The 25,000-nt window shown below is 40.3% G+C and overlaps 1 protein-coding gene across 1 annotated transcript in view; it reads left to right on the forward strand.

The window, feature by feature from the left end:
• anxa5b (annexin A5b) overlaps nucleotides 1-8,810 on the forward strand; it is a 15,540-nt gene extending 6,730 nt beyond the window's left edge. The window contains exons 5-13 of the mRNA XM_084079821.1: nucleotides 534-647; nucleotides 2,585-2,675; nucleotides 3,736-3,815; nucleotides 3,960-4,010; nucleotides 5,140-5,233; nucleotides 5,934-6,029; nucleotides 6,229-6,287; nucleotides 7,662-7,784; nucleotides 8,383-8,810. Of these exons, the coding sequence (XP_083935947.1) occupies nucleotides 534-647; nucleotides 2,585-2,675; nucleotides 3,736-3,815; nucleotides 3,960-4,010; nucleotides 5,140-5,233; nucleotides 5,934-6,029; nucleotides 6,229-6,287; nucleotides 7,662-7,784; nucleotides 8,383-8,445 (771 nt within the window). The 3' untranslated portion in view covers nucleotides 8,446-8,810. The remainder of the gene's footprint in view (nucleotides 1-533; nucleotides 648-2,584; nucleotides 2,676-3,735; nucleotides 3,816-3,959; nucleotides 4,011-5,139; nucleotides 5,234-5,933; nucleotides 6,030-6,228; nucleotides 6,288-7,661; nucleotides 7,785-8,382) is intronic.
• The last annotated feature ends 16,190 nt before the right edge of the window (nucleotides 8,811-25,000 follow it).

Genomic DNA, 25,000 nt, shown 5'->3' on the forward strand with positions numbered 1-25,000 from the left:
TCTCTCTCTCTCTCTCTCTCTCTCTCTCACACTCTCTCTCATTCTAATTCAAAATGCTATATTGGCATGATAAAATCTGTTTTGCCAAAACATGCATGTATAACATAAAGCGAGTCACAACATTACGTTTACAGAGACAACAAGTGAATCACATACACCCTAACAATAATAAGTGATTAACAAGAAATATAGCAATAATGAAAACATAACAATGAATAACAAACAATGAGACGATGATAACAGTGATATGCAGCAGTTAGCGAGTTTTTTTAGACAGCTTTAGTCTCAGGTGATTTAAACATACTTATTCAAACTAACTCAGTTGTGTGCCAGTGACGCACGCCGAAAATAGCTGATCTACAAGCTTCACAAAAAGCTCCATTCTTCTTCGTTTTAGTCTGCTGAGCATCTTTTCTCCACCTTTTGGAGTTATCCTGGTAGCTGTTCGGTATAAAAGCTGTAATATAAAATATTAAATATACTCAATAACTTAATCTAAAGGACACAGCTCTCTCTCTCCTCCTCTCTCTCAGGATCTGATTGACGACTTGAAGTCTGAGTTGGGAGGGAAGTTCGAGACCCTTGTCGTTGCACTGATGACCCCACCTCTCAACTATGACGTCACCTTACTCCGTGATGCCATTAAGGTACTGTAGTTGTAGGTGCTGCATTTGATGAGATCTATCAAATCAGAATCACTTTTATTGGCCATGTAAGTTTGCAAGATTTGACTTGGTGGTCTGTTCAGACTGGATATGTGAATCATATTGTTAAACACTGTAGCATTTGTTTTGAATGTAAATTTTACAAATGATAATTGTTTTGCTTTAATGACAGCATGCATTCGAGCTGGAATAGACCCCACTAAACCTGATGATCCCTGCATGATTTGACAATGTTCCAAAGGGCTTCTTGTGACGTCACAGAATGCTTCAAAGCTTTCTCAATTTCCAAGAGACTCCAATAAATGATCAGTTGGCTTGAGGGAGCAGCGGTGGCTCAGGAGGTAGAGCAGCCACTCGAGAAGGTTCCTGGTTCGATCGCAGGCTCCCCCTGCGTTAGTGTCGAAATGTCCTTGAGCAAGACACTGAACCCCTAACTGCTCCCGATGAGCAGGTCGGTTTCCTCTGCCGTCTGTGTGTAAATGTGTGTGTGAATGGGTGAATGTAATACGCATTGGATAAAGGCACTATATAAATGCACCATTTAGGTCAGGTGACCTTAGGTCTTCAAGTAGTTTGTGCTAAGCCTAGTGGTGTGTTTGGGGTCATTATTTACCCATTCTGCTGTACGAATCCTTCTCTACAAAGGTGCAAACCAGAGGGCGTAGCATGTAGAATGGAGTGGTACTTCTTGTTCAGGGTGTAGTCAATTCAGTGCAGGTGTACAACTCCCAGCGTAGACAAAACATCCCTACACTTTCCTACTACCATGCTTCACTGTCATTTTCTCTCTCCTGTTTGTCTCCTTACGTACACCCTGATTTTGCTGCCATAAATATCACCCTTGGATTCTTTATTAAAAATGCTGGTATTTCTTAGCCCGCTCCAAGCGTTTGGTCTGATTTCTCATCCACTACAACAGTGGTTCAGTAAGTCACAATTTAAGGTAATACCTAAAAATAAAAATAATTGAAAAAATACCAAAAACTGGTCAGACATTGGCGAAATTATCAAAAAAGAAAAAGAAAATAGCTGACCTACAAGCTCACAACACGTGGCTATTTTCACAATATTTATCTGTGGAACCAAGTCAAACTCACAGGGTGGGAGGTCCCCTGTTCAAATATGATTATTCTGGAGGGTCACGGCCTGAAAAGGTTGAGAACCACTGCACTACAAGACAGCTTTCTTTTGACATTTTCAGCTGATTGGAGTCTTGCGTTCTTTATTTAGCAAATTCAGTATTTTTGATGGAATTGCTTTTCTATCTCTCATAGAACTAAAGCCTGATTCATGCTTAGTTGCACACACAGAAAATAGCAGATCCACAAGCCCACAATGCGTCACGCTGCGACGCGCTATGATCTTGTAGATCTGCTATTTTCGGTAATTGACACCCGCACGCAACTTAGAACAAATCAGTCTTATGCTTCATGTATTGATCTTTGGGTGTGGTCACATTTGATCTGCCTGATCGTGCTTTGTATACAACTGATCCAGTTACTGGAAATCTCATTGAAAACGTATGGTGGCTCTTGTAGACTGAGAAAGCAAGACCTAAGAAGACCCAGGAGTCCGTGGACTGGTCATGGACTTTTTCCTCCACAGTCACCTGACCTCAACCCCATGGGACATTTATTGAGAGCTCTTGGAGACTGAGAAAGCATCCTGTGACGTCAAAAGAAGCTCTTTGGACCAATTATCAAATCATGCAGGGATCATCAGTTCATCATCAGTTCATCATCAGATCATCAGAGTCCATGCCAGCTCGAATGCATGTGCAAAAGGAGGGCATACCAAAAGATGTTCTGAAAATGTGTGTTATAATTCTAAACAAACGCAAAATAGAAGTATTTTGACTAGTGGTGTCAGATTTTTGAGAGAGAGAGAGCGATCACAGCTGTTCCTCCTATGACCTGCAGGGGGCAGGGACTGATGAGAAGATTCTGGTGGAGATCTTGGCCTCCAGAACAGCAGCGCAGGTCAAAGACATCGTGGCTGCCTACAGACAGGGTAACACACACACACACACACACACACACACACACACACACACACACACACACACACACACACACACACACACACACACACACACACACACACACACAGACAGACAGACAGACAGACAGACAGACAGACAGACAGACAGACAGACAGACAGACAGACAGACAGACAGACAGACACACACACACACACACACACACACACAAGTTTAGAGTAAGCAGCATGGACCCTATGTCTCTCTCAGTGTAGGTTGTTAGAGTCAGCTGTGTAATGTTGAAATGGTTCTGCAATGTCCTGTTGCAACATACAGTGGATCCTGTGCATCCATGTTGTTTGAGTCCACGCCGCAATGACAACGATAGCCGTGAACAATATCGTTTGGATCCATTTCAGAGTGATTTCATGAACGATAGAAACACTGACAGCCAATCAAACCCATCAGAAGGACATCTGGGATGCTATCGGTCTCGCTCACCCTCTGAATCAGTGAGTTGTATTATGAACGGAGATGAGGAGGCGATTATTAATAGAGAGCGCTAGCCGGTAGGCTAACTGACTTTACCTCAGTCTACAACTAGTTATCTTGCCTCCTTAGACTGTGCAGTGGGTTTTTGGTGCCACGGGGTGTGGATGCTCACATAATTATCGTTATAGTTATTGTGCATGGTATGAACAGCGCTTTATACTGGCCAGTCTGTGTGGTAGAGTATTTTAGTACACTATAACTACAGTAGTACATCTGCAGTGATTGATTGGAAATGGTCTCCCTAATATTACATTGAGAAATATAGGTATGACACCTACTGGTTGACTAGTAAGGCAAGACAAGGCAAGGCAATTTTATTTGTGTAGCACATTTCGACGACAAGGCACTGCAATGTTTACACACCTAGTAGTAGCCTACTGCCTCAAGCTCATAAGTGCAATTTGCTCTCCCACACGAGAGAAGATGTATCGTTTACAAGTCCTGAAAAGAAAGTTGTGAATGTCGATCTAAACTGAAAGTGTGTGTGTGTGTGTGCGTGTGCGTGTGCGTGTGTGTGTGTGTGTGTGTGTGTGTCTCAGGGTATGATGACAACCTGGAGGAGGACATTTCTGGAGACACCTCAGGTCACTTCAAGAGACTGTTGGTCATTCTGCTTCAAGTGAGTCTCCTCTCCTCTCCTCTCATATCCTCTCCTCTCCTCTCCTCTCCTCTCCTCTCCTCTCCTCTCCTCTCCTCTCATATCCTCTCCTCTCCTCTCCTCTCCTCTCCTCTCCTCTCACAGTAATCTTCTATCTGTCCTCAGGCCAGCAGGGAGCAGGGCATTCAGGAAGGAAACATAGCAGCTGACGCTCAGGTGAGTGAGTGAGATGCCCTCTGGTTTAAAGTTTTTTTTTCTTTCTTGTGTATTGAGCTTTGTCACAGGCTCATGCCATGTCCCTCACAGCCCTGTCCAATCAGCAGGGGACGCTAGATTTGTGTAATCATGTTTTTGTTTACTGCATTTTAATTTAGGTTGTAACGTATATATACAAAATAAAAGAAAACCAAAGCAACAATATGTGTACTGCAACATTACATGTAATATGAACTAATTTCAATAAAAGTATTTAAAAAAAATAGACTCTGCATAACTGTAGTCCCACGATTTCCAGTGGGTGGCATACCTTATTTCCTGTTCCAGTTAATTTTCCCATAGCTTCATTTGATTGGCAAATCTAATGCTGAGCCAATCAAATAAAGCTATGGGAAAACGAACTGGAAAAGGGTAATACTATGCCACCTTCTGAACACCTGGGACTACAGTTACCATAACGATTGTGTTCATTTGAGGCCCCGGCCAAGCCTGAGGCACCTCTGCCTGGAAATGAAGCCAGGTTTTTGCATTGGTGGGTGAATGATATGTCTCTATGTCACCCAGACCGTAATAATATAATCAGACTGTATAATATATCAGTCTGTAATAACTGCCTTATGAGAGAGAACTAATGAATATTTAGCTCCCTGTTTGTTAATGCTGTCTTTGAGTATTATGGCTTGCCCAGGGGTGTGTGACTCTGTCACATGTGTGTCATGATGATGCAATAAAAAAAAAACTGGGCTTGGAGCCTATTGCTTGTGTGTGTGTGTGTGTGTGTGTGTGTGTGTGTGTGTGTGTGTGTGTGTGTGTGTGTGTGTGTGTGTGTGTGTGTGTGTGTGTGTGTGTGTGTGTGTGTGTGTGTGTGTGTGTGTGTGTGTGTGTGTGTGTGTGTGTGTGTGTGTGTGTGTGTGTGTGTGTGTGTGCGTGCGTGCGTGCGTGCGCGCGCGCGCGTGTGGGTGGGTGGGTGGGTGGGTGGTTGTGTGTGTGTGTGTGTGTGTGTGTTTTGAGAATTTGGCGTCATCTAGTGGAGAGAAAGTGTTACCACACCTCTACTATACATAATGTAGGTACAGTAGAAGTGTTATTTTATGTGGTGCGTACAGTAAGTGTGTCTCTGTGCTTTCAGACTCTGTTCAAGGCAGGAGAGGAGAAGTATGGTACTGATGAAACAGAGTTCATCAAAATCCTGGGTAACCGGAGTGCCGAACATCTGAGGAAAGGTATGTGTGTATGTGTGTGTGTGTGTGTGTGTGTGTGTGTGTGTGTGTGTGTGTGTGTGTGTGTGTGTGTGTGTGTGTGTGTGTGTGTGTGTGTGTGTGTGTGTGTGTGTGTGTGTGTGTGTGTGTGTGTGTGTGTGTGTGTGTCCCAGCTCGCTCATGAGAGAGTGAAACTGACTCGTCACCGCCATGGGGGGCATGCTCTCCATTGTAAGCCTATGCTATTAGACCTAAATGATCTCTTTTGACAGTCCTGTCCAATATTCTTCCCGATTATATTTCTGACAACCTGGAAATATTCTGAGCTTTTTTTTATTTAATGTAAACAATGTTATTACACAAATCTCGTTCTCAACAAAAACATTATCAATTTAGTATGAAAATGAAAATATTTCCAGGTTGTTGGACATACAGTATAATAGAAACAGAATATAAGCTAATTTATTTCAAATAGCATTAGGTTACAATGGGGAGCATGCCTCCAAAAAGGGCCGCGGATTTGGTGGTGACGCACTTGCTGGTTGATTGTATGATGGCTGAATGCTGACTATGGCACAATTTGAGTGCCATGTTTTATTATCTTAAAAAATGTACCTCATGTGTGTGTGTGTGTGTGTGTGTGTGTGTGTGTGTGTGTGTGTGTGTGTGTGTGTGTGTGTGTGTGTGTGTGTGTGTGTGTGCACTTGCACGTGTGTGTTTTCAGTGTTTGATGCGTACATGAAGCTGTCAGGTTTTGAAATGGAGGAGAGCATTAAGCGAGAGACATCTGGACACCTGGAGGACCTTCTACTGGCCGTGGGTATGGAACACACACACACACACACACACACACACGCATGCACACACACACACGCACGCACGCACGCACGCACGCACGCACGCACGCACGCACGCACGCACGCACGCACGCACGCACACACGCACGCACGCACACACGCACACACATGCACACACACAGCTTGTCACTCGTAACAATGGGTTTTGCTTCTCTCTCATAGTGAAGTGTGCTAGGAGTATTCCCGCCTATTTCGCTGAGACTCTGTATTATGCCATGAAGGTAGGTACACAACTACTATATGAATACGTCAAACCCAGATCAACATAAAACTGTATTACATTTACAATAATGTTCATCACACATTCTATTGCCGTCACAACTCTGGCTCATAGGGCACCAATGACTACTGAAAGTGTAAAGGTTGTTTCAGACGGGGGAGCGAGTGACGCGGGCGTTCTCCCTTGGATCAGCGGGGATCGCGCCGCGATCATTGTTGTTTTGTCCCCCTGCACGTAGCGGGGGAAAAAAAGCTGACCACAATCCAGCTCTTGCCGCCCACGGGTGTGCACGAAACGAGCACGAGCGCGAGAATTTCATCTTCTCAACTTCTCTGCGTGTCCCAAATAATCGCCCGCCTCTCATTGAAAATGAATTACTACGGCGCGTCAACCGCTCCCCATCTGAAACGACCTTTAGTCTTTTAGACAGAACATGCCTGGCTCATTAACTGTACAAATCAACCAATACTTCAAATAGTGTCAACTTATCAATAACAAAACAATATCAACTAGCCGACCTGATGGCTGAACGGTTATGGTGCAACCACATAGGAGCAAAATGCCTTCAGCAGTGTGTGTCTTCTGTTTGACGTCTGGCCGGCCATGACCATTTGCTGTGTGTCTTTACCCTGCTGTCAGTGCTCATTTCCTGTCCCTCTCTTCACTGTGTCTGAATAAAGTTAAATAAATCAACTAACCCCAGTTCCTCTCTGCCCAGTCACAACTAACACTTCTGTCTTCTGAGGTCTATTGACTCAAAACGAGTTTAAGCACAAAACTTTTGTCACTATTAGCGTAGATGTACAGTACAGATATAACATTTTAACCAATCTGTATGGTAGTTGTTTATACAATATAACAAAATCTTCAAATATTTTAAGCAGACAGTGCACCGGACTGGACGCTAGATGTGCATCTTTCTTGTAGTTCAGACATCATTGCAAATTGCCTTTCTCAAAGTCACACAGGATTACCTCAAAAGAAAGCAAGGCAACACTATAAAGTGGTATGCTGCTTGAGTTCAGAGTTATAAGTTATTCCAGCTGGCCCACTTCTTGATTAGATACTGTAGCACTTGATACCTACAGTACTGCAGAACCTCATCCTTGCCATATATTCCAATCTGCAAACAATGTTGAACCCATGCTGGAACAATATAGGTTGTTACACAATGTTTATGTTTATGTCAGTACTAAAACTGACACACAGTGATTGTGTGTGACTTTGATAAACATTCTGTGAGTGTGTGTGTGTGTGTGTGTGTGTGTGTGTGTGTGTGTGTGTGTGTGTGTGTGTGTGTGTGTGTGTGTGTGTGTGTGTGTGTGTGTGTGTGTGTGTGTGTGTGTGTGTGTGTGTGTGTGTGTGTGTGTTTCAGGGTGCGGGTACTGATGACCAGACACTCATCAGGGTGATGGTGTCTCGTAGTGAGGTGGACATGCTGGACATCAGGACCGAGTTCAGGAAGATGTTTGCCTGCTCCCTGCATTCCATGATCATGGTATGATCACTCACTCACTCACTCACTCACACTCACACACACACACACACACACACACACACACACACACACACACACACACACACACACACACACACACACACACACACTATTGGCTGCTACATTTGTACCCCACCAATAATTTACAAAAACAATAAACAAATGTTGGTCAGTTATTACGTTATTGCTTTCATCACATTAAAGATCCTTATGCACCAAGAGCGTGACGAATAAACAATGTAAAAACTGTTCATTTGGTACATTCATACAGGTTGATGCTTTTATCCACTGTGAAAAATCCACCTAATTTAAAAAGATAATGATGTTGTTCACCTTTCTGTGTACATGTACTCATGACACGAACAGCAGTTTAAATGCCTCATTCATACAGGTTGATGCTTTTACTCACAATGAAAAATGATTACAGAATGTCGCTTTATCTCCTCGTTATATTCGCGCTCTGTGTGGATGTACTTATGACACAGCAGTTGAAAACGTTTACGGACCGTAAGATTTGGAAAGAGAAGGAGAAAAAACGATTTAGTTATTACCTTATCGGCTGCTATAATGTGTTTCTGTGTGAATCTGTGTGTTACAGGGAGATAGCTCTGGTGACTACCGTAAGGCCTTGCTCCTGCTCTGTGGCGGTGAGGATGCGTAACCATGCCAATGAAGATCAACAGTGACCACACCTGAAGTGCCTCTTCTCTCAGTGGCCCTTTGGGGCTGTCAATCACTCACTGAGTTATGCCGTGAGCCAATAGAAAGTCTTGAATCATTATAGCAAAGCTTGGCTGTGAGCCAGAGATGGTTCAGAGGGCAATTTAACTATAATTCCAATTAAAGCCATTCCAAAGGTAGCTAATATTGTTTTCATATACACGTTTTGAAGCAGCTTTGGGTCACACTATTATTAATATGACTAATAATATGTAATTCATTTTTAATATAAACATGATTGTGCATTGTATGCATTTTGTATGACGAAACTAGCACAGAGCAATAAATAATAAATGTTCAAATTGATTAACTCAGATGAGTCAATGTTGTCTTCTTAGAGGTGTTTTTCCCCATTTTACCCACTAGGGAGAGCAATTGTGTGTATGTGTTAGTGTCCACTGAGGCTTTTTCCCCCGGCTGAAAACGGCAAAGCGCTCACTTAAAAAGTTGAAATATTTCATCTCAAGCTTGAAGCAGCTTGAAGCAGATATTTATAAACGTCACATAAACGCTGGACTTCAAAGTAGAGTTGTTTCGATACCGATACCAGTATCGGAGAAGCTCCGATACTGCCTAAAATGCTGGTATAGATGTCGGCGATTATGCCATTCCGATACCATCTACGTAATTGATCACTTGATGAGATTTAATTTACAGTAATATTTTGAATATACTGTTTGAAATTCTTACTGTACAATTTACATTATTATTTTACTAACTGGGAGCTGCACTTGATTAATGGATTCTCTTTTAATTCCTAGAGTGGGTCTCAAACTTTTGAATTTCAAGGACCCCCATAACTCTGAGAGTGTACAAATGGAACCAAATGGACCCCTGACATTCTCAGAGTTACAGACTTGTAAGGGTCCATTTGGAACCCCCTCAAGGAAACCTGACGGTCCCTGGACCCCACTTTGAGAACCACTGTCCAATGTTTTTTTAAATTACACAATGGTATCCGTACTTGGTATCCACCCGTATGCAAGTTACGGGGATCGGAATCGGTATCAGGAAGGAGAAAAGGGTATTGGTACATCTCTATTACAACGTGGCAGCTTCACCGAAAAAGTACCCAAATTCTTTACTTAATTAAAAGTTCCAATACTGCAATATAGAAATACTCTGTTACAAGCAAAAGTCCAGAAATAAAAATGTACTTGAGTTAAAGTACAAAAGTATTGGCATCAAAATGTACTTAAGGTACCAGAAGTAAAAGTACTAAAATGTTTGAAAATAGCTGATCTACAAGATCACAACGTGTCGCGATGCAACGCGTTGTCAGCTTGTAGATCTGCTTTTTTCAAATAGCCTATGTATAAAATAGGGCTAAAGTGGTTAATATATGTTTCATAATATCATAATTTATATCTGAAAAGTAACTAGTAAATAAAGTTTTCAAATAATTGTAGTGGAGTAAAAGTACAATATTTGCCTCAGATGTAGTGGAGTAGAAGTAAAAGTATAGACAATTGGAAATACTCCAGTAAAGTACAAATACCTCAAAATTGTACTTAAGTACAGTACTTGAGTACATGTACTTAGTTACTTCCCACCACTGGACATGATCCACATCATTCCCCTCTGCCTAGCAAACATCCAGTCATGTGCTGGGTCCCATTTCCTTGTTCTGCTTTCAAGAGGCTGAAACTCAGCCTGACATTCAACATGGTCAAGTGTATTTACCCTTGACCCTGATGATAGCAGTTTGCTACAGAAACATTGACTTTACTTTTATATAAACCACTTTCAACATGGCATCCCTAATCTAGGGATTGCTTGTAGATAGATGCTATATTTTGCTATGTCAATAAAGTATAATAGGTTTTAAGTGGTTAAATAAACTTTGCATCAGAACTAGGGTGCAGTGGCATTCTTTCTATTTCATAAGAGCGCTTTGTGAAAGCTGGTAGACTGTAAAATAGTTAGCAGATTGTGTGTTGCAGATGCACATACACGCACCAAGTCATGATGTACACAAACAGGCAGCACACATAAACAAACACAGTGTACACTGTGCAGTGTGTGAGGACTGTTCAGAAAGAGCACAAATTAGTTAATGAATTAATTAAGATGACAATACAAAATGTTTAGAATTGAACATTAAACTGCTTGTTCACGGTGCAAAGAAACATCATTATCATAAATATCCCATAAATATCCCATTTCAGTTGGGCATTGAAATTCTTGGCTTCCACTCTGCTCTCCTCCACTCACATTTGACCTCCCCTCCTCTCCTCTCTGTCTCTATCTCCTTGATGTGTCCTATTTTAGACATTAACATGACACTCTTATCGAGAGCTATACCTACTAACACACCTAAGCCACGTACAACATGATATTTGAATACAGTTAGCTGACTGGAAGGACAATTTAAGCAAAGCAAGCATAGATAACATCCTTTGTTAAATAAGACATTTGAATTGAGGCTTCTAGCTGTCCTGAGTGAATGAACATCTTTGAAATAAAGTAGAAGTTGACTGATACAGTATCAGATTCATGCACATGAAACAAAACACAAAGGAACTCCGTTCTGATGTGTCTTGATGTTATAAAATGAAGAGATTCATTACAAAATGCTATATGTTTTAAAACATAATATTCATTATAGTCATCCTCACTATAGCACCTTTCACACCTAAATGCAGCTGATAGTGTTTTGCAAGCGAATTCTAAGCAAAGCCTATATATAATAGGCGTTATGTAGAATAACAAGGAACAATGGTAGAACAATAATTGTGTAGATTAATTATATATAACATGCAGCATTCTGCATAGGTTGTAATCTTTCAGTTCATCCTTTAGGGAAGGCCGGTAAAAATAGCATTGTACTATTCCAGTAATTTCCTAATATATGGACCAGCGCCTTTTGCGGCCTTCGATCTCAGCCGGCCAGCTTACTCGAGTGCTACGTAGGTCGGGAATGATGCAAGTTGGACATATATGCCCACCCGTTTGTGCAATGCTTCTTTGCCTGATGTAGTCATTGTACATGTTGGTTGACCAAAATGCCACTTGACACTGCACACTCCAGGGTCATATGGGACACATACATCAAGTTTGAGGCTGTTCAGTCGGTCACTGACACACACATGTTTCACTTCCTGGTTAAAGTATTTGGGAAATGTCATTCATTTTGTATTTTTTTAAAGTAAACTAGACCTCCCAGTCACAATTTTGGGCATTTCATAACAGGTGAAAATAGATGATCATTCGACAGATCTACAAGCTTACTACAACGTGTTACTGCTACTTACAGTACGCTATTTGATGTACAACAAAGTATACAGGGTTGTATAGTTGTTAAGGTTTTTACAGTGATTTTTACAAAACAAAACAAAATGCCTCGAATCTTAATTAAAAATGTTTTTTACAACTGGACACATTGAAATGACGGAAAAAGATTGTTTCTCACAATTAATTGTCTCAATACAACTGCCACAAAAAAAAATGACAAAACCACTTAAAGCCTATAGACTTTGTTGACTGGAATCCCACCAAGGGTCTATCTATGCTAGTTCACATACCTTTTTACATCTACACCAAATCTCGTCGCCGGAAAAAGCCGATATACAATCTCAGACGCGTTGCGTTGTGTTGTGTCACGTTGTGACACGTTGTGAGCTTACAGATCTGCTATAACTTCAACTTGTAGCTCTTGAGCTTGTCAATCTACCATTTCACCGAATGTTCTTCCTGAAAATAGAGACATGTGGTTAAAAGAGTTCAAATTGCAGTTTGATTAAACTATATATTTTTTTAAGCATTCAGTAGTTTGCATACCTGCAAAGATCACAGCCAATGGAATGTTTGGTGATAAAGGTGGACATGGTGATTGGTGGTTGAAAGAAGCTCATATACAGTATCAACCACCAATTTTCTCCAGTCTCCACCACCTCCACACTTCACCACCTTATGTGTTGGAACATAAGGCAGTGTGACAAACATGACTCCACTCATGTTCCTTCTGCTGTTGTGGGCTGGTGAGTATTCAACCATGGTCACCATGTTCTACTTTATTATTTTAAACATTTCTTATTTTAAATTACAGCTACAATATATGAATTGTTCACTTTCTTCGGCAGTTAACAACTAATGTTTTAGAACAAATTAATACATTCTCTCTTTCTCAATGTAGGCCTATATGTATTGTTGTACTGTATTTAAGCTGCAAAACTATTATTTAGCAATTATTATTATTAATATTATTATTATTATTATTATTACATTACAATCTTGGCCACCTCAATCTGAGGTGCCCACATCAGATTCCTTTTGTCAATGAGCAAATCAATTGGTGAAGGTTCTTGTCATTCTACAGGTGTCACAACAGGCAGTAGACAAAAGAGGGTTGCTGGTAGTGAACCCTGTGATGATAATGAACGACAGTACCATGTTAAACTGAAATTTGACAATGGGACAGATATAACCAGATGTGGAGGCTCTCTGATCAATGCTACATGGATTCTAACTGCAGCTCATTGCTGGAAGGATGGCCCTGGATGGTGAGAGTGTGTTTACTTTAATATGTAGCTGCTCTATATTAATCACAAAAAAATTACTGAAAACTGAAAATTGAAACAATTAATTTAACTAATTTGACCTTTTATCTTTTAGACACGAGTATCCAATTAGTTCTTATCTGTTCATTTAGCTGTAGGTCTACTGTGGTAGCATTTCTGCGACAGATACACTGCTTTATTATTGATGTAGTGATGCTTCTCCAATAACATAGATCATATAATTATTATTAATATTAATGATATTAATTAATTAATACAAACATTATATTGTCTGATTAAACAATACAACTGAAATAATTAGCCTTGTTCAAACCTTTGCCTGAAAGAAAAAAAAAGATATTTTGTTAAATATAGATTTAAGCAACTATCATGATGTGACATGTATCTCCTACATTGGAATGCAGTGTTTTGGAGTGAAGATCTTCATATTTTCTACATATTTTGACAGGGAGCATCGTGCAAAAGTAAAAGAGCACCCACCAGGCAAGGTATGGACCTTTTTGCGCATTGGAAAGAAGGGAGAGAAAGTAGCAATCGAATCACATCACATCTACAGCGCAGATGGGGTACCGCATGACATCATGCTACTGAAAATCCCTGACCATGGTCAGCTTCCAACCATACCGCTTCCTTCAAACTGTCCTATGAACCCCAGGCATGCTCCACTACCTCTTAACTCTGAAGTTCAAGTAGCAGGCTACGGTCCATTTCACTACCAAACTGGAAACGAAGACAGTGAGTTCTCAATAACTTTGGATTGTTTTGCAGTTGCAATACCTAGCTACTTTTTGTTGAGAAAATGTTCCTTTTTTTAAATGCATAGTATGAAACTTTGCCTTGTGTTTATGTAACAAAACAATAAATACATTATTTAACCACCATTTTCCTCTGTACCAGCAGTTATCAGCAGGTTATCAGAGTAGTGTGGTGGCGTTTACCTGCAAAAACACTAGATATCCCATCTACCAAAACAAAGGGCAGTGTGTAGGTTTGAGGTAAATACCACCAAACTATTTCAGTGGCTGATAATTGCTGGTATAATGACTGAGGGAAATGACTGGTAAAAAAAAAGTTACATACTAAAAAAAAAAGAAAAAAGATCTTTGAAGAGTTACAGTACAACATGACAGATTTGAATAGACATCAGTTTATTTTAATAGTCAGTTTGCATTAGGCCTATCTGTGGACATAAATTGATTCTGATTCCCAACAGCAGGTGAGCCACGGTCACTTAAACTGCGATGTGCAAATATGGATGTTGTTTCCTGTGAGAATGCTAATCCTCTTCTTGAAAGAAAACTCATGCGTAGAATGTTCTGTGGCAGTCGTGCTGGTGTTGATGCATGTCTAGTGAGTATACTGTACATGTTCACATACTTCTACAATCCAATTTATGCTGGCCAATAAATGACATACGTAACAAATACATTAATTTAACAGTAATTTTGAAACTTTAATGCAACAATATTTACACTCCTCCACAACCACAGCACCTGTAGAAACTGTCAAAGGAGCATTTCACTGCTCACTGAAATTCATAATTCATCTGAATTCTATTTGATCTCTGCATTCACTAATTCTCATCTTTGCAAAACAATCCTTTTGCTACTATACTCTTACAGATTTTGTCCACACCTTATGCAAATCGGTACACATTATCTCTGTAGTTATGATCAAGATATGTCTGTCAGATTTTTCACCTTCCATTCGAATTGTCTATGATTGGCATCCAAAGTTTGCGGGAGTGGCCCGTCTTGCACAAAATGCCACAAATCATGAACGAATTGCCCGATTGGCATGAAACTTTCAACGTACACTCCCAGTAGCCCCAAAAAGATCTGTCAATCAGCCTCATGGTGGCACTTTAACAGGTCACAATTAACACAGCCCTGGCAACCCGGCCTGGTGGGGATCTGTGCTCTGAGGAGCACACTTTTCTAGTTACTACTGTGGTAATGGGTACTGCACTGGGTACTGGATAGGATATTGCCTAACCGTCTGTGTGTGGCATGCATCATTCCCGACTTAGTTACACCGTTACCAATTTGCATGCTGAATAGGCTGATAGTTTACAATAACTTAGCAAACTGTTCGCTTTGTAATTTATGAAATCTTGTTATAGCAGTAGAACTGATTGAGATATTTTTTCTCAGTGGTGTATGACCACCCGACTCATGGCAAACAGATTTATGGCGTTATTTCTGAAAGTGGTAAATATGTATGCAGTGGACCAGTTCGATTCATGAATGTCTGCTATTACAAACAGTGGATCGAGGACACCATGAGAAACAATCTCTGAAACATGGCAAAGTTGTAAAGTCAACGTCGGAGCAGTGTTGGTTTCTCTATCATGATAACCAATAACATGATGAGATCTCTGATCTCCCTATAAAGAACACAAGCGTTGTCTTAAAATCTCTCCAGAGGAAATAGATAACAAGGAAAATTGACATGAGAATGTTTGAGAACCACTGAACTATATAGTGTTATAGCTATGAGTGGTAGGGGGGTCTGTGTTGCACTGGTGAAATTTCTAAATGCATCTTTTTTTTATATCTGAAATTTAAACACCACAATTTCAACATAAAGTCAACATTGTAATATTATATTAGTTATTACTATTTGTTACGACCCCCTGTCTAGGGTAGGGGAGGTGACATAATAATGGAGGACAAAGTCGCTTTCAAAAATGGATTGTTTTTATTTCCTTTTTTTATGCAGAGATTTCAAACTCTTTTTGTCTTTTTTTCACCAGTGCCAAAGAACTTCAGGGTGCCGGTTTACATTTGTAAAAAGGCTGCCTAATAAAGAAAATTACCCCCAACCTAAACCTAACAAAAGAAAAATATACATTTACTAAACTTACTTACCTAACTAAAGAATATACAAAAACAAAGTGGTTTAACCAACAAAAAGACCAAACACCCCTACAAGGCGAGTAAATAACTAAATACAAGAAATAATGGAAGTGGACAAATAGTTACAAGACAATGCTTAACTCAAAATAATACTGGGCAAAAAGCAACAAGTTTAACTATAATTAAATTATAGATTAAACTAAGAAACTGAAAAGTATAACTGAAGGACAAACAAAAGTAGCTAAAGAACAAACAAAATAACTGATTGAATCAAAAGTCACTGATGGACAAATGAACAAACAGAAGGCGAAGAAACAGAAACAAAACAAAACAGAACAGATCAGACCAGGCTACATGGGTTCGGGGAGACAGAGGGATTGAATCTCTGCAGCTCTTTCAAGTGAGAGCAACCAGTCCCCATGACAGACAGAGCAGAATGAGCTTTTGTAGGTGAGCTTCAGAGAACAGCCAGCCCTGGCTAGGGCGGAGACAAAGGGGCGACGAATGGGAGCAGGAGAACAGGGCCAGAGGCTGGACCTGTCAATCTGGACAGCTGGAAGGCAATCACTCACTCACTCATACCAGCACCACACCCAGACTCAGACTCACAGCTTCCACCACCACTCATGACCTTATATGGAACACAGAAAGACAACAATATAACACAAGCCACACATAGCACAGACATATAACCAAAATATAACCACACATAATATAACCATACGGCTAGGGCCGTAACACTATTATTCCACCCTATGTGGGTTTTATAAACAATAACAGCTCAGTCTCTTGAATCTGTGTACAAATAACACAACTTTACACATTGCTTGCAATGTATACCCTAAGTCCAAATACGCTTTGAGTACTTATATTTCTGATAGCACTTGTGGTAAGAGAATTTTTTAAATGAGGGGAGCTAGAGGAGAGAGGAGAGGAGAGGAGAGGGAGCTAGGGGAGAGGAGAGGAAAATGACCATAGAGCAACAAATAATACAGCTTTATTAATTAACTCAGATGTCTAAATGTTGTCTGCCTAGAGGTGTTTCCCCTGTTTTACCCACTAGGGGGAACAAGAGCACCTAAAATATTTAGGAAAACCAGTCCTGCTCACTGTGACTGTAGAATGTCAAGCACATGCAGTGGTGAAAAAAGTACTCACATTTTGTACTTAAGTGAAAGTATCAATACCAGTACCAAGTACACCACACGACACAATAATAAAGTAAAGGTTTAAAGGCACCAACATTTCACTTAAAAGGACAATGACCTGTATCAAATACATTATAAAATGTTATAATTATAAATGTTAATCACCAATTACTCCTGGGAGCTGTTATGTATTATTTTATTTTATATATATATTCAAAATTTCCTCCAAGATTTGCCCCTGTCAATATCAAATCTTATCTCTAGCCTCCATGTATATAAATAGCTGCAGTGCATTTGAGCATTTGAGCATGTTTAACATCATGGTGGCTCACCTGGTAACTGAATACAACATAAATACATCTATTGTAAAAATGTTCAATAGTGGAAGGTGTAGGTTGGTAGGTGTGATCACCGTGGTGCGCAAATTACGACGCACTTCTTTCCTTTTGTTTGTTTTATTTCTCACACTGTGCAGGGGGTTACAGGATATGCAGTTTTAGTTGTGTGGTTTTCTGTATATCAGACAAAATACAGAAGGAGAAAAGTTACCCACATGTAATCAAAGTAACAAACATAATTCGATTATACTGCACATCAAACATATCCAAACTCAAAACAAACTTACTTAGAATGGACGCACACACTGCAGCCTCTGCTGCTGCTCTCTGCACCAGACCTGAGACACTGACCAAACATTTGTTTTATAGGTGCATGGGATTACAAATCAAATCAGCAGCAGGTGCAACTAAATTACCAATCAACTGCTGTGCAGCAGACATCAAAGGGAAATCAAAGGTTCTATTTTAGAGGAAAAACTACTAAATTTAAGGTTTGGGGAATCTTCTTAACATCTATTATAGTCTTTCTAATAGCAGATGTGGGTTTGAATCCAATTTTCTTGGATTTCTATTGTGTCAAATCCCTACATCACTCACCACAGCAATGGAATTGTCTCTACTGTCCCTGACTCACCCTCAAGATGAATTTGAATAACTAGACCATACCCGGTCGGCGCAGCGCATCCGTGGGGGGATATGCGCACATGATCTGGCAACCCGGGAGGCAGTTCGTCCCATAGCTGGGCAGCCCCGTAACCATGGCAACAGTGTTTGACACAAAAACGCTAATAAGAAGATGAGATTTGATGAAATTGAAAAACGGGCTTCACAGTTGCGTTCAGATGGTAATGGTCAATGGCTGTGTGCAAAATCAGAGCAATTGGTCCAGCCAGTGAGGAGAACCGGGTATCTTCACTCACGTACTCACCACCACTACAGAGGTTACTAGAATTATAGTAGGATACTCATTGAGCAGAATATTCTCTCAATGTGCACAATAAGACAGTCATACTGCATAATGTAATAGTATACCTGTTGCATTGTAAAATACATCATACTCCAAGTCTCTTGTACGACCAGGCTACTAGCCTAAACTTCAATAGCCCAAAGCCTGTACCGAGAAATATAAATTTAAAGTTTTCTCTGATGGAAGATAACACTCACTTATGTTTTCCAGATGAGAATAAATAAGGAGGAAATAATAACACTAAATAAATTACTTTAAATTGACTTTAAATACTGGAGGTATTCTGCTTCTACCAACATCTGGTTGGTTTGGTTGTGTAAGAGACAAAGTTATAGAACATGATCATACTAATATAGCTTGATTTCTTGTTAGGGTATGAATTATTAGGGCAGGAGTTACTTTTTATAATTTGAGAAACAGGTGTACAGCAGATACATACCCCACAGTACACAATAATTCTCCCATTCCCTCCCGCCACCCCTTACCCTGGTTGAGTTACTTTTGGCCTATACATGTAGCATGGTGATGCACTGTAAAACTGGATGTATACTTAGTTGCACACCAGTGTCACGCACAATGAAGTACATCAAGCCCCTCACCTTCTGTGTGAAGTTTGCATTTTACGGTTACCTTCATGTTTACAAAGTAGGTTTGCTGCTGTTTCTCCAGCTTAATTCCATAGTAACACCTGCAATTCTGGCGAATTATTTAATATAATGGTCTTATTTCAAACCAATTACATGAAACTGCTTGTTCATGGTGCAAAGAAACATAAATATCATGAATATATCACAAGTTCATTTGGGCATTGAAATTCTTGGCTTCCACTCCACTCTTGTCCACTCACATTTGACCTCCCCTCCTCTCCTCTCTGTCTCTATCTCCATACTATGCTGGGGTTTAACTGGTTAATGTATGTCTCCTATTGTACACATTAACATGCCACTCTTATCCAGAGCTATACCTGCTAACACTCATAAGACATGATCAACATGATCACTGCTTTACATTGATATTTGAATAAAGCTAACTGACTGGACGGACATTGTAAGCAAAGCAAACATATATAACATCCTTTGTTAAATAAGACATTTGAATTGAGGCTGCAGGCCTAAAGACCTCCCTGTCCTGTGCATGCATGCGTGCGTGCGTGTGCGTGTGTGCAAGTGTGTGCGTGTGCGCAAGTGTGCGCGTGTGTGCGCGCGTGCGTGCGCGCGTGCGTGTGTGTGTGTGTGTGTCAGTGTAACGCTGGGCCAACATGGGGTTCCCAATTAGGTGCATTGATCACCTGGCCAGTGCTCCCAGCCGCCCTATAAAAGAGTGGGTGCACCCACGGCCAGCCATTCCACTCTCTCCCTCTCCAGTTGACCGCACCCTTTTGTGTGTTTCCCTCAAGTTCCCTTTAATTGAGTTTACACACTCTCTACAACACCCCACACTACATTGATCACACACCCACGCATTGCTGACATCACTGACAACACCTCATACCCTTTGTATGTTTCATTTAGTTATTTCTGTAAATAAAAGTATTGTTATTTTTTGCACTACCGTCGTGTCCTCCTCAATTTGTCATGGCCCGGGTTATGTGTGTGTGTGTGTGTGTGTGTGCGTGTGCGTGTGCGCGTGCGCGTGCGCTTGCGCGTGCGCGTGTGCGTGTGTGTGTGTGTGTGCATTTGTGAATGCTGAAATAAAATTGAATTTAAGTATTTCAGATAAGTTTGAAATGCAGTTTCTACATAATGTCACAATAATTCTCACAAAAAACAGGATCAATTTGAGGTGAAATCTTTCTTGAAAAACATTTTTTTTGTTTGTTAGTAATTTGATTTCTGTAATCATGTTGAATAAAAGTAGACTATTAGAGTTGTATGTTTCTCAGAAGTTGCAATTAGTATTGCTTACTCTCCCCCCCCCCCCCCCCCTCTCTCTCTCTCTCTCAGGGTGACTCAGGTGGAGGAGTGGTCCAGAACAAAAAGCTTTATGGGGTTCATGCTGCGGACGGAGCTGAAGTAGGCACAATGGAAGCATTCTTTATGGATGTCTGCTATTACCTAGACTGGATCAAGGCCACCACTGGCATATAGCTGCAGCATAAAAAAGTTGTTATCCCAACTGAGCAGTGTTGATATTTCTATGATGATAACCAGTAAAATGATGAGATCTCTGATACCCCTATAAGGAATGTAAAGGACTGGCCCAATAAGCGGCTGGAAACAGCACATTGCATATAAAACCAAAGTGCTTTTATTCATCCAAAGTGTACAGGTTAAGGGCATCAGCAGCAGAAGGTGGCATGGTGGTCAGCAGCTCCACCATGTCCTTGTCCTACAACTAAAACTGAGTGTGTTTGTTTCTGGCAGCCTTTTATACTCAGCTGAGCCAATCAGTGTGAGTCAATCAGTGTGGGTTCAACCATGTTGCAGGTTACTTCAAACATGCAACAAATCTAAACCACACATTCCATTAAAACATCTGAATCAATAACCCTGGCAAAACATATAACTTAAGCACCCTATGGCAAAACAAACGTTATCACATTATTAGCAGCTTCCAATATACAACACAAAACCCCCCTCTCTCTTCTACTGTGGTCCAGTCCACCCATATATGGTGCTCGGGCACCCTGGGGACTCTTTTGCCCGAACACCCTGGAACAGACAGACATAAGCAGTATTAAAATCACGATCCAACATCCCATATATATTGGCAAATTATATTGCACTAAAACGTATTGCACATTCCTCTTATGATCCAATATCCTTGTGCAAATATACTGTGCAAAAGAGTAAAGTGCAAATTAGTGTCAATTATAAGTAACGGAGGACCTCTTTGTTACAAAGAACACATGGTGTTTTGTCCAAAGGAGATGTTCTGGCCAGTAAAGGAGAGAATGATAAGTGAAAACATAGTCCACAGCCTGAAATCAGACTCATTGTGGTTTTAATCCAGACGTCGCTGGAATTTACCTCTGTGTGCATGAGCTGTGATTTAAAGAATTCACAATGATGTAAACTTTAACAGTTCCCCCCCCCCCCCCCCCCTTCTCTAATCAGAAATAATTATTATAATCTGGTTCACGTCTAATTGCCAGGTACTACACACAATTATTTGGAAAAAACGTGATGGCATTTCAAATCATTCATGTGGACCTTACAAAAATAAAGGGAGAGTTAATGCAACCCTATACATCAATATTCACATATTTAGGACCTATATGAATGATCAATAAAGTATTGTTCATAATATGAGTGATAGTCTGTGTTGTGTTTTTGTGATTTTGTTTCTTGATTCTGAACTTGAACTTGTCACCTCTGCTCAGTGAATATTGTCTCTTTGACCAAATATGATTTAGTAAAACAACACAATTTCTAAAGTCAGTATTGTAATAATTATTGTCAACCCAGCCCACCACCAAAACAATATTATTCTCAATACATTTTCAATCATTGTTCATCATTTTCAAAAGCACAAAATATGTAGGCTACATAAACACTCGAGCTTGCAGGGCGACTATACAACACCACTAATTGTTCTCATTAAAAATTATGTTTTTTAATTAAAGCTACGATTCATACGTTTTATGTTGTCTTCCGGACCCCACTTTGAGAACCACTGGTGTAGGACAGACACCCACTGGTTGAACAGTTATAACGTTATTTGAAGCAGACATTGGATGCTAAGTAAATGTGCATCCAATTCCTAATTTAACTGTGTAAAAACCCATAGGTGCAGTCTTTGACGGATCTTGCCATTTTATTTGGGGTCATTAATTGCCTTGGAGTTATTCTGTAGGAGGGTGAACATGTTGCCTTGAATTTAAACCTGCTTTTGTTATCCATATACAGTATGCAGTTCAATAATTTGTCCACCTGATGGCGATAGTTTTTCACTACAGTGTAGCTGACAATTCCTTTCACTGTTGACTATTGATGCTGTCTATGTGTGATGTGCAATACTCAAATTTCTACTTTCAGTTTAGATCTCAGTTCTCAATAATTTGACTCCTTTAACAGGGCAGAATGTACTACAACAAATGGGAAGACGGTATTATTTAAAAGAACAGCAGTCTACGTACCTACATATCTTTATATCCTGCCCTCTCCCTGGCTGACTGACTTGTGCTTCTTGTACAGCCAAACAAATAATTATAATATTTTAGTTATTTTACAAAGTCTATACTATCAAGCCATGACCGTATAAAGTTGTATAGGCAGGCACACATATGGTACAGCTACAGAGATGTATTTCCCCCCATCATGGCTGACTGTTCCAATACCTTTTTTACATTTAGGCATGTTAGCTGACATTCAGCTCCATAGAGAATTACACTACTTGCAACTGGTGCGTGTATTGTGGAATACAGTCACTTTATTGTCATATTACAGGTTTACAGGTGTAAAACAGTGGGTGAAATTCGTTTTTGTGCAAGCACCATCGTTTTTGTTATTTCCATAAAAGGGAAAGAAGAAGAGGAACAGGGGGCAGGGGGGAGAGAGAGATCATGAAGTTCATACCTGTATAACTACATTACAACCACAGTTACAGGACACAAACAATTCTCATATACCTCCCTTATTTAATGAGAGACAAGGAGAGGATGTGAACATAATGCAGGTCTATCTGCTGGATGAATGGACACAGAGAGAGAGAGAGAGAGAGAGAGAGAGAGAGAGAGAGAGAGAGAGAGAGAGAGAGAGAGAGAGCGCGCTGTGTTGTGACAAGAGAAGGATGTCTAATGGAATACCAATATAATCATTGTGTGTATCCCTGCACTGTTTAGTTTACACCAAATGACCTTAGTTGGTACATTTAAATACTGTTCATATGAACAGAGCAATACCTTTAAGTGCATTTGAATAAATTGCTGCAATTTATCGCAAAGGTTTTAAACCAAGTGAATGCAAAACATTGAAATAGTGCTGTCAACTTTCAAATGTTTATATCAAGCTAATCTATTCTATATGGATGTATAACTATTTCTGACATAAATTGCACAACTTATATAGTTTCGTAAGAAAGTCTTCTCCCTCTAAGTTGCAATGTAACACAGCTCTGTTTACACTTTTATTTATTCCCATTTATATTTAATATTTAATTGGAGGCCTACATACATTGTTGTGTTTTGAATATGTTGTTCCACTTTTGCTTTGGCAATGTAAACGTATGTTTTCTCATGCCAATAAAGCTCCTTTGCATTAAAAGAAAAATGATACATGATACTGACATGATACTGACCATGATGCTGACCATGATACTAACATGATACTGACCAGAATGGTGCCATCTTATCCACCTGTTTCCTAGGCTTTTCACTGTGTTCCAATTCCTGTCTTTTGATCCAATGAAATCCAATGAAACCGGTCAGATGACTAATGATATCCAATGAAATCCGACAGGAAGTGGAAAACACACAGCCAAGAAACAGGTGAATAAGTATAGCATTAGTGAGGACCAATTATATGAACACAGGTAAAAAATGGATGAAGTGGTCCTTTAACCCTGCAAGGCCCAGTGTGATCGCACGATCACATGTATGTTTTATAAAGAAATGAGTTTAAATCATTTTTCTTTTCTGTTATTTTTTATTTTTTTCACCTCTAAATCCTCATTGGGTCCTATTGTTTAGTCTTACAATGCCTTTGGCCAGGATATTTGCATATAAATACCCCCCACAGAGCCAGGAATCATCACAACTTGAAAAGAATCTGGGCCTTGCAGGGTTAAGCAACAACAAATGTAATATGTCCAGTTAATCAAATAACATTTAGTTAATTAGTTAATTAGTTACAGTAGTTAGTTAGTTAGTTAGTTAGTTAGTTAGCTGGTTAGTGAGTAATTAGTTAGTTAGTTAGTTAGTTAGTTAGCTGGTTTGTTAGTTAGTAAGTTAGTTAGTTAGTTAGTTAGTTAGTTAGTTAGTTAGTGTGTATTAATATGGATTTATTTATTTGTGTTTGTGTGGGCATGTGCATGCGTGTGTGTGTGTGTGTGTGTGTGTGTGTGTGTGTGTGTGTGTGTGTGTGTGTGTGTGTGTGTGTGTGCGTGCGTGCGTGCGTGCGTGGGTGCGTGCGTGCGTGCGTGCGTGCGTGCGTGCGTGCGTGCGTGCGTGCGTGCGTGCGTGCGTGCGTGCGTGCGTGCGTGTACGTGTGCGTATGTGTGTGGTCCTTTTACACTAACCGTCTATGTTATTGTTGTCACAGGAGGGCTTGCCCTTGATTGTTGCCGCGGTAACAGGCAGCCAATAACAAGGTCTGAACAGCAGGGTTTGGGGTCAGGCCACCTCGAGCCACAGGAAGAACAATAACTCTGACTCCACCCCCTCACAGCTTTATGTGCATGTGCGCGAGCGTGTGTGTGTGTGTGTGTGTGTGTGTGTGTGTGTGTGTGTGTGTGTGTGTGTGTGTGTGTGTGTGTGTGTGTGTGTGTGTGTACAGTATGTGTGTTAGGGTAAAACAAGTGTGTGCATGTGAGAGTGAGAGTGAATAAAGGGGTCAGGCAGCTTTGTGGGTCAGATTTGTAGTACTTACTGGAGCGTTGAGTTTTGTTTTGATGTTTTCGTCAGTCTCCTACACCCAGCACCTCTCCAACCCCCCACCCTCCATCCACCCAGACCAAGGCAACGTGCACAGTCAAATCCTCAGTGTTCATTTATCCATTTGTAACTC

Source organism: Gymnoscopelus microlampas (genome assembly GCF_963454915.1).
Source record: "Gymnoscopelus microlampas genome assembly, chromosome: 2".
NCBI lineage: Eukaryota > Metazoa > Chordata > Actinopteri > Myctophiformes > Myctophidae > Gymnoscopelus > Gymnoscopelus microlampas.